Source organism: Lasioglossum baleicum, unplaced genomic scaffold, assembly GCF_051020765.1.
Source record: "Lasioglossum baleicum unplaced genomic scaffold, iyLasBale1 scaffold0170, whole genome shotgun sequence".
NCBI lineage: Eukaryota > Metazoa > Arthropoda > Insecta > Hymenoptera > Halictidae > Lasioglossum > Lasioglossum baleicum.
Window position 1 is genome coordinate 136,906 of NW_027469230.1, and position 16,054 is coordinate 152,959.

The 16,054-nt window shown below is 45.0% G+C and overlaps 2 protein-coding genes across 2 annotated transcripts; both read left to right on the top strand.

Moving 5' to 3' along the window:
• The first annotated feature begins 6,343 nt into the window (after nt 1–6,343).
• Nucleotides 6,344–8,429, top strand: LOC143220079 (uncharacterized). Its single transcript, XM_076445816.1, has 3 exons — nt 6,344–6,390; nt 6,463–6,749; nt 7,063–8,429. The coding sequence occupies exons 1-3, from the start codon at nt 6,344–6,346 to the stop codon at nt 8,427–8,429; spliced, it is 1,701 nt and encodes a 566-aa protein (XP_076301931.1).
• Nucleotides 8,430–8,533: 104 nt separating this feature from the next.
• LOC143220080 (uncharacterized) lies at nt 8,534–11,832 on the top strand. Its single transcript, XM_076445817.1, has 3 exons — nt 8,534–9,617; nt 9,710–9,814; nt 11,747–11,832. The coding sequence occupies exons 1-3, from the start codon at nt 8,534–8,536 to the stop codon at nt 11,830–11,832; spliced, it is 1,275 nt and encodes a 424-aa protein (XP_076301932.1).
• The last annotated feature ends 4,222 nt before the right edge of the window (nt 11,833–16,054 follow it).

Consider the following 16,054-nt stretch of genomic DNA (forward strand, 5'->3'; position numbering starts at 1 on the left):
CCACTATTAATGCCTTCTCTAACTGAGGGAATCTGGTAATATTGGCTAACGAAATCGCGTTCCTAATGAGCGGCTTCGCTCCCCAGTATGTCCGATTCACCTTCTTATCCTCCGGCCACGGTGGTACTAATCTCTCGAACATCCCTCCCATGCTAGTGAGGTAGTCGCGGACGGGTTCATGTTCCCCTTGCGAACGATCTTTAATGTTTCGCGTTAAGGTGTCCTGGTATTCCGGGTCGCCGAAATAATCCCAGAACTCGTGCACGAACTCGGTCCACGTATCTATTTCCGCGGTCCTCCTCTTGTACCAGTGTAATGCCGTACTCTCCAAACAAACGGTCAGGCAGCGGAGCAAATATCTATCCGGGATGTTGCTGTTTCTCCGGTGATCCTCGAGGCGTTCGAGGAAGGCTGCAGAGTCTTCCCCGGGCGCCCCGGAAAATTTTGTACGCCACCGCCGCATGACCTCCGTCAACGGAGTCCCCCGGCAATACATTTCCCCGCTGATACCCGGGGAGGGTTGCGTCGAGGTTTTAGGGAAAGTTTCCGGCCTCCGTTCTTCGGTATCCCGCGGAGGGGAATACGAGGGTTGTGGTGTTTTTCTATCGAAGAGCGGTACCGGTAGGTTGAAGTTGCGCGGTGGCGACCTCCCCTCCTCGGCCCGCTCCAAGTCCGAGGCTATCGCGTCCGGATTATCCTCCCCGTCCGCGCCATCTTCGTTCTGGGAAAAGTAGTCGTATTCGTCCCCCTCCGGTCGGCCCGGTTCCAACATGGTTTCCCGGCAGCGCAAAACCCTTGACCGTTCGACTTCCTAATCTCGTCCTAATCTGCCCCGGCAATAAACACGGCGTGTTTATAGTGTCGGTTGTACTCGGGCGAGATAATCCCTCTCGAAGGTCTCGCTTCCCAACACGCGAACAAAAGGAACCCAGTCTCGACCGCGTCTCGCTAACAACACGCGCTTCCAAAAAAAAATTCTCGAATTCCGATAGTACTACACCGGGTGGCCTAAATGCTTTCCTATCCCGGCAGCGTGAATGTATTCTCTCGACAAATCGCAACTTCTCCAGCAATTCTCACAAAACCGTACCGATGTAACTCGCAAAAGCCTCTCGTAAATCCAAAAGTGGTGATCGTTCAACGATCTCGCTAATGAACGTTTCTGCCCGGCAGCTTTCCAAACCGGCAGCAAAATATCGTTCCGCAAATAATTTTAGCACCCTTAGGTGATCGCAAAGGGCCGCTCCTTCCGGCAGCTAATAGCCCGTATCGCAAAAGAATTATATTCTGGTGAGCGTAAGATTTTCGAACGATAATCACAAAACGACACGTGACGTTACTTTCTACGACGGCACAGCTTCCTAACACGCCCCGTCCATCACCACAGTTTATATCGGGTTCCTCCGTATCAGAGGAACCACACACACAAAAAAAAATATACACAAAGTTCAACGACAATTTGCAAATGTTCACGAAATATGGGGGTCTCCTCGGTGCTATACTGGGGTCCGAACGCGTCGGAGCCGCAGTAAAACAAAATTCAATAAATTAAGACCGACCACGACATAAATATTAAAAAAAAACAAATAGATCACACGAAATAAATTAGATATTACAGAAAACAAAGCTAGATCCGAATGAGGAGAATAGCGCGAAAGTCAGAGAGTGTGAAGAATAAACAAGTAGGATAAGAAGAGAGAAGAAAAGTAGAGAAAAGGAAAGAGAAGAGTGAGAAGAGAACAAAAGTATGAAATGAGAAAGAGAGAGAAGCAATAGAGAAAGTAAAGAAGAGTGGTCGCTATTCTCACCCGAAAATCCAAAATTATTTACAATTAATATTTACAATTTAAACTCGAATGTTCGAGAGAAAAAAAATTTTCCTACAATAAATAAAGACAACACCCGATCAAATAAATAATAAGAACCACTACGGCAGAATAAATATCAAAGTTAAAGAAATGATTGAACGATAAATAAATAGCACGGGGGAGACCGAATTAATCAAAATGGCAGATATTCATTTGTAATCAAACTTGTTCATTTCCACACCGAACCTCATGGATTATACTAGAAACACTTCACCGAAGTCGCATGCCCAATCTCCTCTTACAGAGAACAGTTTACCATTCTCCTTGAGCAGAATTGCGCATGAGACAACTGATCGCGTTACTAGTTATTCTCAGCTCGATGTGCGTTCCATAGCAAAATTACACCGCAAAAGAAAATATTTCAAATATCACATAATAAACGAATTCAATTAAATAATCAGATGCAATATTACACAATCAAAACCGGCAGCTGTAGTTGAGATCAATTTCGGAAATTTACATCCGAAATTAAATTCAGCCCCTACCACAACAAACGAAATACATTCCATTGAGGACAAGGTGACATAAGAAATGTGCTCGCTTCGTTGGCTCTGCGAAAGTCGTAGAAATTTCACGGTCGGAACGGGTGTTTGTTTTTCGACGCCTGTACGGCCTCGCTCGCGTCCCGCCTTTGTTCGTTCGACGAGAAGCAAATGAAAATTTACGTGAGAGCCTCGCGTCGTTCCGCGTATCTCTTTCGAAACAGCCCTTTTACAAGTCGCTCTTTCAGCGAGAGGTCCCTGTTCGGGCGCCAAATTTGTCACGTCGTTTCTCGTTTCTCACGAAACGATAGCGACACCGAGTATTTACAGGCGTTTCCGCCGGGCCACGTTCGGCCGCGCGAAACGTGGTCCACTCGGGACAAAAATTGTACGCAGGCTCGTCGTCTCTCAAGATATCTTACGTGAAGCTCGGGCGCCAGGCACAGAAGGTGCCACGCGAAATCCGCTAATAATCACCTCGAGAGAGAGAGAGAGACCGACATACGAGCCTGCGACAATCGAAATTACGCGAAGATGTTCACTAATGGTCGCAGGGTTCTACGCGGGTCGAACACGAGGCATTCCCCGCGGCGGGAAGGTTTCTCACGCAATAAACACTCTCTGGCGATCTTGGTTAACAGAATTTATTGTTCCGATGTTACAACAACGATGCCGGCAGCGACCGGCAGCGTTTCGAGGTTAACCGACGCGCAACAGGTGATCGGCAACGACAATTCGTTGTACGCGCGCTTCGACCTTTTCCGGTCCTTCTCTTTACGCTACGAATCCGGCAGCAACATGATTTTAATGTCGGCCCACGCGATCTTCGCGTTCTACGTCCGGATTCGGATGGAATGCGCGTTCTTACAATCTTCTCGTCGGCAGAACGAATCGCGAAGATACGACGAGAGCACGTGGCGGCGTCGCACCGTGGGACGACTCGAGGTTCGCGTGAATACGACAACGGCGCGCGAAGTTCACTAAAAGAATTGTGGCTCGTCTCACGCTAACACCGTCACCGCGCCTACCAAGGTCCAGATATCGCGGATCCCTACGTCTGACCTTTGTGGAGACTAATAACGCCCGCGAAATATATTCTCTTCGCACGTCCGTTGACCGACGGGTTCCCCCCGTTAGCGAATGGAATTTTATCCTTCACCGTTACCGGCAGCTATGGAGCCACGTCGGTGATCCGACAACGCGTTCGCGGACACGACACACTACCGAGCCAACGCGAGAAAGATCACTCTATCGAAATGAGAACTGGCGAAAGCTTACCCAGGGTAACGGTTGATGTTCGCTCCCTCGTCCCTCGTTTCCGGCAGCGTTTCTTCGTGAGATTACAAAATACTTAGAATTACGCAATCGTACAAATTCTACTCGCGACTTTCGGTATCTCGAGCCAACGAAGAAGTGATCCTTCGCTGCGTGTCTCGGGAACGCGGAAGAGAAGCGTCCCCCCCTTTGCCGCTCTAATCCCCCCGCACGCAGTTCGACCTATCGCGGATAGATTTTCGGACAGGGCCTAGCCCTGCGTGACGGTCCCTGGCGCTCGGCGATTCGGTGGTTCTCCGGCAGCGTCGCGTAGGTATTGGCTGCTTCCCGCAGAGGTGATCGACCGGAGCCAATCCGGCAGCGATCCGCTTTCTCTCCGGATGAGGCGACGGCAAGACAGCTGAGATTCCTTGCTTGGCATCGTCCGTCCTTGTCGGCGCCTCCAGGTTGATTTTCCTGTGCCCCGTCGATTCCTCTTTCCTCGCGGTGTTGTAATTCTCGCCGGCGCCGGTCTCTGTGTTTTCCTCGGCGGGAGAGGTGCTTCGGGTCCCCCCTGGGGCCCGACTACGGTCCTGCAGATACGCGTCGCGCAATTGGCGCGACGCTCAAAAATATTAGAACTCGCCCATGGGTCTCGTTCGCACCCAGGGCGAGCGCTCGCCACGGCGCCTCTCGTGTATTAGGCTGCCAGAGGGTGACCCGGTCTTCCGATAAACGCATCGGGTGACGTTGGCAAAACTGCCACGTCACAAGGTATACAAACAAAAGTATCTTTTTCGCAATAATTTGGTAAAAGTAAACATTTCTTATGGATACTAGATGAACAACAATATATTTGTTCGGGATGATTTACTTTGTAAATACCTATTTTGCTGCTTTGTAATGGCTCACTAAAATAATCTGTTTTCCCGGTAAAACAGTCACAAAGCAATTTATAAAATGGAGAATTATGAACCTCTTCAATAGATTTTATAATTATAATATCTCCACTTCTGGTGGTAAAACATGAATCGGGCAATAAAGTACTTAAAATACAATTGTCTATCACAGGTGTTCCGTCACATACAGACGCTACCGTTTAGATAGTTTCAAATCACAGAGACAATGTATGTGTTGCCCGAGTCGGGTGTCACCCACTCCGCCTTCCAGTCAGGCCTTCTTGGAAGCCTCTGGAAAGAAACGCCGAGCGACCATGGTGTTCTCATTTGGTTGATGCTATTTTGTCAAAACAAATCCGTGGTCGTTTCACATCAAAAGGCAATCGGCGATCTTCAACTGTTCCATTCGAGGAACACTCTTCTCGCATACATAGAAGAGTCCTCACAACGACACCTTCTCACCACATAGAAGGTTCTTCACGCAATACCCCCTCTCGAATACATAGAGGGACCTTTGAAAACGCTCAACGGCTAGAAGTCAATTTTTTCGTCAGTCGTTTTCGAAGCTCGCACCGCGACACTTCCATTTGACGTAACGAAAAAGATTCTTCCTTGGTCTCCCAGTAGCCAAGACGAAGAACATCAGGATCGCATCAGACGAGATCCTACGCGTATAAGGCAGGATTTGCTAGATGCCTTACTGATGAATCCGCTAGCAGATCTGGGACGATACGCGATCCTATAAGTACGAACGGACATATCCGAACATTAACTTTATTACCCAAAATTAATTTGGCGGGTAGTAATCGGCGGTACCGGGAATTACAACGTGAATTACCGCGCGTCCGAACAAATGGTCCTTCGAGCCGGAAATCAGTGACTTGGTGAGTGCAGTTCGCGTAACAAACAATAGTGAACAGTGGTCTGCAACGGATTATCAGTGACTTGGCAGTCCGTCCAACAACATTGTGGGAAACAGCAATCAGCCTTACGTTGTAAACTATCGTCATCGCTGAGAAGTCTTGGAAGCAGCAGTTCAAATCGAAGGCAGCAGCCGATTCAAAGTCATTTACACATTAAGTACATCAGATCAAGGTAGGCACGTTAATTTGAATCTACCAATCAGGATTTTCCTTTGGCATTTCCCCATATCCATACTCTTTACGACATACATAATGGCTAACGCGAGCGCGACGAGACAACGTATCCGCATTTTGAAACATAAACGGCGTGTTTTCAAATCACAAGTGACGATCCTAACGAAATACATCGACGAGTATCAAGATTCCGCGACGGAACGAACAAAACTTCGCGAACGCGTCAACCGACTCAGAAAATTGTTTGATGGTTTTAACGATTGTCAAGACGAACTAGGCCAACACGAAGACTTTGACGAAACCGAAGCCGAACGCGAAGCCACGACCATCTTATATGACGACGTAATCGCGAATTCAGTACGATTGTTAGAAGGACTAGAGTCCACGCAAGTTTCAAACGCGAGAATCGTGAATGAATCGCCCGCACCATCTTCGTCCACTAGCAGTATCGGAATTCATCTTCCGAAGATTAATCTTCCAAAATTCGATGGCCGGCTAGAAAAATGGCTAACCTTTAAGGACGCATTTCTGAGCTTGATACACGCGCATACCGGATTAACGGACATCCAACGATTCAATTTTTTACGACTGTCAGTTACCGGAAAAGCGGAGTCTGTGATCGAATCCTTTACGATTAGCGAGGTAAATTATAAGGCCCCGCGTGGGCACAACTCGTCGAAACATACGACAACCATCGCGCTCTCATTTTGCGTCATACTTCGTTATTGTTAAATGCACCCGCTATGACGGATGATTCATCGGATTCAATCAACGATTTGATCAACTATATGTAATCGCACATACGGTCATTAAAATCACTCGGACGATCATGGGAAGATATTGCGAACGATCTTATCACAAGCGTTGCAATCGATCGCATGAGTTCTCACACGCGCAAGGCGTGGGAGCAAACGTTAACGGACACGCGTATGCCTAACTCTGATGATATGTTTAAATATCTTCGCAACGCGTCACACCAAGGCAATTCGCACACAACGGTGACAAGCGCGAGTGTGACGAAATCTGCGGTAGTAGCAAATCACGGAACCTCCGCAAAACGTCAATCGCGAATACCGAAACGATCATGGGAATTCGCAACCACCTCGAAAGGATATGCCTCGTCACCACCACCGAAAAAAACAGACATTCGTAACGACCACCGCCGCGAAAGCTTGTAAAATATGCAATTCAGCGCAACACCAGGTATACGGATGCCCTAAATTCTTAAAATTGTCAGTCAACGACCGTTGGACAGCCGTCCGTTCAGCTAGCCTATGTTCAAACTGTTTACAACCACATCATTCAGTCGAGTCATGCAAAGCAAGTCTACGTCGCATCTGTAAACAAAAGCACAACACTAAGCTTCATCAAGATACGACATTGCAAACGTCCAAGGGAGAAACATGACTACTACGAACGAACGCGAGTCGCCAGACATTACATAATACAACTTGTTTTTTAGACGGACGTACTAATGGTTTATTAACGACGGCACAATTATACGTTCTCGATCGCGACCAAACGCCGGTATTATGTCGCACGTTAATCGACACTTGCTCTAACGCCAACCTCATGACTACTGAACTCGCGCGACGATTACATCTACCGACAACCCGACAAACCGCAATCATCGAAGCATTGAATGAGATGAACACGACCACGAGCAATCTTGTAACGACGACGATAAAAGCGCGATTAACAAACTACAAACGCATACTTACTTTTTGTACCATACCACGAATTGCAGGACCGTTACCCGATAGTCAGGTAAATAGATCGGCCCTTCACATTCCGGCGAACATCAGATTAGCTGATCCAGAATTTCATCGGCCGGGAGCGATCGACATGCTTCTCGGAACCGGTCCAGCATTGTCATGTCTCAGTATAGGACAGATTAATCTATCGACACGACGCGACACCGATCTTATACTACAGAAAACACAGTTTGGATGGATTATCGGAGGCGGTATCTCTACAACATCCCGATCAATTCATAAAACTCTGGCGACAAACGTACAGTTCTATTTGCAAAGGTTTTGGGAAGTCGAAGAAGGACCGGTTAAACAATTTCGATCAGCGGATGATCAGGCGTGTGAAGATCATTTCGCCACAACCGTGCGACGGGATGACTCCGGACGATATATTGTTGCGCTACCGTTTAACGACAAAAGAGATCATCTCGAGGAGTCGCGGTCACGCGCCTTGAACCGCCTTTTGTCACTCGAACGAAAATTAGAACGCGATCCGGAGTTAAAACAACAATACGTGAAAATATTAGAAGAATATCTTGCACTCGGGCATATGAAACAGGTAGAAGCTGGCCACGCTCCGGGTTTCTACCTACCTCATCATGCGGTCGTAAAACCGTCAAGCTCTACAACCAAGGTCCGCGTGGTTTTCGATGGTTCGGCAAAATCGAGCACGAATATCTCATTGAATGAGACACTCAGAGTCGGCCCCACATTGCAAGAGGATCTTTTTTCACTTTTATTACGTTTTCGTATGCATGCGTACGTGCTGACAGCAGACATTGAGAAAATGTATCGACAATTCCTTGTCCGTGCTGAGGACCGTGCATACCAGCGAATCTTGTGGCGAGACTCTCACGGAGAGATCTCAACATTTGAATTGAACACCGTCACTTTCGGACTCGCGTCGGCACCCTATCTAGCAATCAGATGCCTGCATCAGCTGGCGGATGACGAACAACGCGATTTTCCTAAAGCAGCAACACGGCTCAAAAGCGATCTATACGTCGATGATCTTCTGACCGGTGCCGAATCAATCGAAGAATCAAAATTACTTCAACATCAAATCATTTCTTATTAAAAAGGGGTGGTCTGAATATCCGACAATGGGCATCGAATGAACCGGAATTGCTCTCGGGACTACACGAAGCACTGATTCACCCGAAGCTTTTGGGTGATGCTAATATGATGAAAACATTAGGGGTTTCATGGAACGCACAACATGATACCATTCGCTATTCCGTCAAACCCACGGTGACGCACGAGGTCACTAAGCGAAACATACTATCGTCTATTGCCAAGATATATGACCCTTTAGGACTACTCGGACCAATTACCATCGTCTCAAAAATATTAATGCAACGACTCTGGTCATTAAAGATTACTTGGGATGAATCGCTTCCGATTAGCATATATACTGAATGGAAACAGTTTGAGGAAGATTTACAACTGTTGCACGACATAGAATTCAATCGTCTGGTGAAACTCAAGGACGCGAAACAAATCGAACTTCATGGATTTTGCGACGCGAGCGAAAAGGCATACGGCGCCTGTTTGTATGTTCGAACAATCAACCGTTTCGGCTCCATCTACACTAATCTATTCTGTGCAAAATCTCGCGTCGCACCCTTGAGTCAAATCACTCTTGCACGTTTAGAACTATGCGGTGCTGCTTTATTAGCTACATTATATCACACCGTGCAGGATGCTCTGATCCATAATATAGACAGAATCACTTTCTGGACTGATTCAACCGTAGTTCTGAGCTGGTTAAATAAGCAACCCTCTACGTTGAAAACGTTCGTCGCAAACCGCGTGGCTGATATACAACGTAAAACTGACATACAATCTTGGCGACATATTCAGTCAGCAGACAACCCGGCGGATCTTATTTCACGTGGAACGACTTCCGCAGAATTCATTAATAACAACCTCTGGTTTCACGGGCCAGAATGGCTGACCCGAGACGAGTTAACCTGGCCCACCTCGCGATTCACAATTTGCAAGGAAACACCTGAAATGCGAACGCTAACGTGTCTAGTCGGTTTAACAACTCAGAATGATGAAATCCTCACACGATATTCATGCATTCTGAAGCTCAGGCGAATCGTCGCCTATTGCTTGCGTTTCCGATCGAAATCGCTCGTCACAGGACCTTTATCCGTCGAGGAATTACGAGAAGCAAATTTGCGCATCATACACCTTCTTCAAGCTATCACTTTCACCCGCGATATACACGAGATAAAAACCGGGAACATATCAAACAAAAGTAAACTTCTGCCTTTGTGCCCATTCCTTGATGATAAAGGAACCTTACGAGTAGGAGGTCGATTACGGAATTCAATATTATCGTTTGAACAGAAACACCCGATATTATTACCTCGGAGACATCACGTTACAAAGCTTATCATCCGCGAATCTCATCTCAGAAACCACCACACTGGAATGACAGCTACTCTAAACGATGTACGACAACAATACTGGCCTATCGATGGAAAAAATACCACGCGTCAAATCATACGACAATGTGTCAGATGCTTCCGAGTCAATCCACCTGCGGTCGAATATATTATGGGTAATCTACCTGCGGCACGAGTCACCGAAGGCAGGCCATTCATAAACACCGGCGTGGACAACTGTGGTCCATTCTTCGTAAAAGAACGGCGTTTTAGAAATCGAGCACGGGTCAAGGTTTACGTCGCGGTTTTTACCTGCTTCGCGACAAAGGCCGTTCATCTAGAAGTGGCAAGCGATCTGACCACCGAGGCCTTCATTGCAGCGCTTAAACGGTTCATCGCTCGTCGAGGACTTTGTCGTAATATCTATTCCGACAACGGAACTAATTTCGTCGGTGCAAATAACGAATTAATCCAACATTATCAGGACCTATCGAAAGACGCAAAATTACAACACTTTCTTGTTTCCAAAGAAATATCGTGGCATTTCATGCCAGCGTTATCGCCTCATTTCGGAGGATTGTGGGAGGCGGCCCACAGTGGGGTATTTGGCCTGTTTAGCGCGCCAACACTATTGCGACGTTATTAATAGTGTGAAGGTCATACTATTATATATCGTTGAATTCGTCTTAACACCAGCTACAACACTATCAAATCAAATATACAACTTAATGTTTAAAAAATCGAAGCGACCTTGTTTTTTTGTTTTAAACAAAATTTTTTCGAAGTTTTATATATTGAAGTTTATATTGAGGTTAATACTGTTAAACTTTTGTTTCAAACATTTTTTCGTAAAAAAAAAATATATTATAAATATTAATTAATTTTTATTAATTTTTTTTTTATAATATAAATTAATATTCTAGCAATAATGACTTTCATTTTCCTTCATTTACTTCCAAGTATCTATCACCTACAGCTCAGTTATTTCATCATTATCAGTCATATGATATACGGTCGGTTCATGCCATACTGATCTAAATCGCATAAAAAGGTATGTTACAGCAAGAGATCGCATATAAACTATTCAGGATTGTATAAAGCAATGTCTAATGATTAACCCCTAAAAAAATTAAAGAGGTGTTATGCGGAGAAAAAAAGTTATTACATGATACATATTAATTTTCTGAAAAAAAATTATATCACTTTTAATTGTTTATTCTATCAAAACCACCGAAGAGTATAAAACAAAAAGCAGTAAAATTACTCTATAAACCTTCCTTTACATCCTAGGTATGTTTTTATCTCGATTTGATACACTAAACTTGTGAGAAAGATCATTTCTTTAACACAAGTTGTTCGATTGTAGAGAAATGGGTTCGCGATTGTTCGAATGTTGCCCGCCAAACTAATCTTAGACAACTATTTCAAATTAAATAACGGATCGTGTGGACAAGGAATTGACTGGAGGAATCGCGTTTCGTTCGAGATCTGTTGGTGAACTCGTCAGTAAGGCTAATCCAACAGATCCTGCCTTAGACGCGCGCAGATCAAACCGTGTTGATCTGTATTGTAGTGAAATGTGCTGATCGTGTATGCAGCAATCACGTGAGACGCTCAAGCAAGACTGGTCAGTGTTACTCGTTCAGAGATTCGGAAACGAACTGCTGAAAGTACTGGACGTTGGTCTTAGCGAGAGGTCGGTTAGGCTCCTCGTGGGTGGAGAGGTTGACCTTAGACGAGGAAAGGGAAGTAGAATCTATTGTAATGAGGGAAAGAACTGTCCGGGTTGGTTCAGTCAACTCGTCGTTTACCAATCAGGACACCCTTAATTGTTCAAACTTCCTTCCATGGTGACTGAGAGGCTGGTCTAGTCGGAAGGAAGAGTGGGGTGCTACCTGGTATGAAGGCAAGAGCGGTAATTGACGTCGCTCGACGGTTGACTGTCGCCCCTTGACCGTATCCTTAAAGAATTGAATGTTTAACCTTGGACTGAGCTTAGCGAACGCGGGCGTACACATCTGGGGTTACACATCTGGGGTTGTAATTTATGACGGCGAGGGTTCTTTAGAGTTGTATCTTGAGTGACCGTGAATATTCTTAGACCGGGACAAAGTAAGTATTCCGAGAATTGCCGGATGTACAAAATAACATTTGGCCGTACCTGAGTGACCGTAGCATAAATAATCTTCTAATCCGAAAAACGGTTGGTAACGGCTATATCATAAATAAAATACGAAGTCGACCCTTAAGCTCTTTATTTCGCGCGGCAGTACGGTTCACTGCAGATGCCATGGTTCTTTATGTTTAAAGGAGAATTTCCGTTAACGAATTTCTTGCGAGGAAAAACATTTCTTTGTGTAGGACTACGATCCGTTGCGACGGAACACAAGTTTTTCCATGCTTCTCTCGGTCACGAGAATATGTTACTTTCAAGTATCTATAGGTTACTAAATAGTACCGTTTATGAAAAATATGATTGTAGATTACTTGCATATATATTCAGGTACATGGGTAAAAAGTTTTAGTCATTTTGAACAAAGTAAAAATTTCGACTTTTGGCGCGCTAAACAGGCCAAATACCCCACTGTGCGGCCGTGAAGTCATTCAAACACCACGTAAAACGAGTGGTCGGCGAAGAATTGTTCACTCATGAACAGTTCAACACATTCGTCATTGAAGTCGAAGCCGTTCTAAATTCCCGTCCTCTCACACCACTCTCGTCAGATCCGAAGATCTCTCCACCCTCACCCCTGGCCATTTCCTGATTGGTGATTCTCTAACGTGTATTGCCGAGACTGATTTCAGCAGAACAACTTCAAATCGTCTATCCACCTGGCAACACATCCAGAAGGTCAAACAAGATTTCTGGCCAGGTGGCATAAGGAATATATACATGAGCTCAACCTCCGTCACAAATGGACCAAGGGGTCCCATAACATCTAGCAAGGAACTATTGTCATTCTAAAGGATGACAATCTCCCGCCACTGTGTTGGCACCTAGGCCGGGTACAACAAGTGCATCCCGGAGAAGACGGTATCATACGAGCAGTAACTGTTCGAACTGCCAACGGCATTTACAAACGGAACGTGAAGAAATTAGCACCTCTTCCCAACACAACGACTGCACAATCGTGCAGCGTCAGTGTCTCAACATAAACTAAGTAAGTTACACACACATCATATTTACAATTGATCAACTTAGTCGATCAACGTGGGGGAGCATGTTCCGTCACATACAGACGCTACCTTTTAGATAGTTTCAAATCACAGAGACAATGTATGTGTTGCCCGAGTCGGGTGTCACCCACTCCGCCTTCCAGTCAGGCCTTCTTGGAAGCCTCTGGAAAGAAACGCCGAGCGACCATGGTGTTCTAATTTGGTTGATGCTATTTTGTCAAAACAAATCCGTGGTCGTTTCAAATCAAAAGGCAATCGGCGATCTTCAACTGTTCCATTCGAGGAACACTCTTCTCGCATACATAGAAGAGTCCTCACAACGACACCTTCTCACCACATAGAAGGTTCTTCACGCAATACCCCCTCTACCATTGTAGAGGGGCCTCTCAGAGACGCCCTCTCGAATACATAGAGGGACCTTTGAAAACGCTCAACGGCTAGAAGTCAATTTTTTCGTCAGTCGTTTTCGAAGCTCGCACCGCGACACTTCCATTTGTCATAACGAATAAAGATTCTTCCTTGGTCTCCCAGTAGCTAAGGCGAAGAACATCAGGATCGCATCAGACGAGATCCCACGCGTATAAGGCAGGATTTGCTAGATGCCTTACTGATGAATCCGCTAGCAGATCTGGGACGAAACGCGATCCTATAAGTACGAACGGACATATCCGAACATTAACTTTATTACCCAAAATTAATTTGGCGGGTAGTAATCGGCGGTACCGGGAATTACAACGTGAATTACCGCGCGCCCGAACAACAGGTATACATTTTATTGTACCGTCTTTATTCTTTACTAGCTTCCCCCGCCACGCGTTGCTGTGGCACAGTATTTTTTAAAAGCATATACGTCTTGAACATGTTTGTGATAATCTATTTTGTTCAATTCCATTTCGCTCTTCGCGTTGCTTTGTAGTTCTCCCTCTCTCACTCGCTCTTCTTGATCTCCTCGCTCTTCTTGATCTCCTCACTCTCTCTCTCTGTCTCTCTCTCCCTGTCTCTCCCTTTCTGTCTCTCTCCCTTCCACTCTGTTTCAATTCCCCCTTGGGTCATTCCATGCCGTATCTATCACTTTTTGCAGGCACCATCGCCGATTTTGTTCTAACTGAAATATGCTGTAGTCCATGCGAAATTAGGGGGGGTTTAAGTCATCATTTTGCCGGCTTCGAATTTTTTTAGAAATGGCAGGCCTTCGAAGTTTTCAATTTTTGCCCATTTCGGCGAAAACGGGCCTCACTTACGAATTTTTATCTCAAGAACGGTTTGTCCGATTGAGCTAAATTTTCTTTTGTTTTATTCGGAAAGGATTGGGCTATTACAAAACAATTTTTTCAACCTCGACAATCAACTTTATAATGTCGAAAAATTTAAACAAATTCTTCTATTGCGTTTTTTTCGATGATGGGGCGGAGTGATTTAAATTTTGAAAAAATATGGTTATATTCCTTGAAGTTTCCCCTTTAAAATGCGCCCTTGAACAAGATGGTATCTTTAAAATTGGCGTTACAATGAGCTGGTAAAGGACGCCGTGTACCTCCGTTTCAGGTAGAGGCGAGTCGCGCGCACGGCTATTATGGTCCGTTGTCTATATATATCGCTGGTCTCAAGAAAATGCCAGCAGACTGTATACGACTAAGGTACACGGCGTCCTTTACCAGCACATTGTAACGCCAATTTTAAAGATACCATCTTGTTCAAGGGCTCATTTTAAAGGGGAAACTTCAAGGAATATAACCATATTTTTTTCAAAATTTAAATCACTCCGCCCCATCATCGAAAAAACGGAAAAGAAGAATTTGTTTAAATTTTTCGATATTATAAAGTTGATTGTCGAGGTTGAAAAAATTGTTTTGTAATAGCCCAATCCTTTCCGAATAAAACAAAAGAAAATTTAGCTCAATCGGACAAACCGTTCTTGAGATAAAAATTCGTAAGTGAGGCTCGTTTTCGCCGAAATGGGAAAAATTGAAAACTTTGAAGGCCTGCCATTTCTAAAAAAAATGCGAAACCGGCAAAATGATGACTTAAACCCCCCCTAATTTCGCATGGACTACAACATATTTCAGTTAGAAGAGAATCGGCAATGGTGCCTGCACAAAGTGATCGATTCGGCATGGAATGACCCCCCCCCCTCTCTCTCTCTCTCGCGCTCACCTATGTAGAAAGCTGCGGTTTGAACCGTTAGACGCGGCGTTTCTACGGGAAGGTATTAGAGCAAACCGCACTCGAAAAAGTCCATTTGATCAAAAGTTATAAGCAAAATCGTGCCCAAAAGAGAGCGAAAAAGTTGACTTTTTTCACTAATGTCGTCACAACTTTTGAACCAATAGACTTTTTTGAATGCGGTTTGTTCGTAAACCTTCCCGAAGAAACGCCGCGTCTAATGGATCACACCCTAGCTTTCTACGTTGAGCCGTTCTCAAGTGATGCCGTTACAAACAAACATACATACATACATACATACATACATACATACATACATACATACATACAGACTGTTTAAAACCATATATACGCGAGCGAAATATCATTCTAATAGCCGTTAATAGCTCGCCGGTTGCTTGAGACGGTATTGTTTCTAAGCGTTCCAGAGATTCCGTCATTCGTGACTGTTGACAGTTTTTGTTACTTGACCCTGCGTCTTTGTCTAAGTGTCGTCTCAGCTCCTGATTGGCGAAATTAAATTGTAACGAATATATGTCGAATCGCTGCCGTTTCGCGTGCCGGTCTCAAGAAAACAGTGAGAGTCTAATCGCCGTATTGAAAACTGCTGTGAGAGAGCTCGTCAGGCTCTTATAATAAACGCAAAGAATATCCGCATACACGACCAGTTATTCAAAAAGTCTCCAAACCACAGTCCTGCGAGCCAGTCCAGAAATACTGTCGTTAACAAAAATTTGGTCCTTCGAGCCGGATTATCGCTGTGACTGTGTCGAATTCAATCGAACTGTGTAAGTGTTGAACGGTTATTCAAAAGAGATTCAGTGAAACCATCGCCTTTCCCTGATAAAGACGCACGGCTTGACCCTCGCTCGTTTTTTCTGCTTTGGACTCATCTCTACAACTTGTTCGTTACAAAAAATGACCGACACCAGTGAAAGCTTGCTAATTCAGCAAGATACTGCGATTG

What these genes read in the sequence shown, in the direction of transcription:
- LOC143220079 (XM_076445816.1), top strand. Translation starts at nt 6,344, where the DNA reads ATGACGGATGATTCATCGGATTCAATCAACGATTTGATCAACTATAT. An exon ending in AACGATTTGATCAACTATAT is followed by an intron (nt 6,391 to 6,462) that starts GTAATCGCACAT and finishes TCTTATCACAAG; the next exon opens with CGTTGCAATCGATCGCATGA. An exon ending in ACCGAAAAAAACAGACATTC is followed by an intron (nt 6,750 to 7,062) that starts GTAACGACCACC and finishes CTTGTTTTTTAG; the next exon opens with ACGGACGTACTAATGGTTTA.
- LOC143220080 (XM_076445817.1), top strand. Translation starts at nt 8,534, where the DNA reads ATGATGAAAACATTAGGGGTTTCATGGAACGCACAACATGATACCATT. An exon ending in CGGGAACATATCAAACAAAA is followed by an intron (nt 9,618 to 9,709) that starts GTAAACTTCTGC and finishes TCGTTTGAACAG; the next exon opens with AAACACCCGATATTATTACC. An exon ending in TGACAGCTACTCTAAACGAT is followed by an intron (nt 9,815 to 11,746) that starts GTACGACAACAA and finishes GACTGAGCTTAG; the next exon opens with CGAACGCGGGCGTACACATC.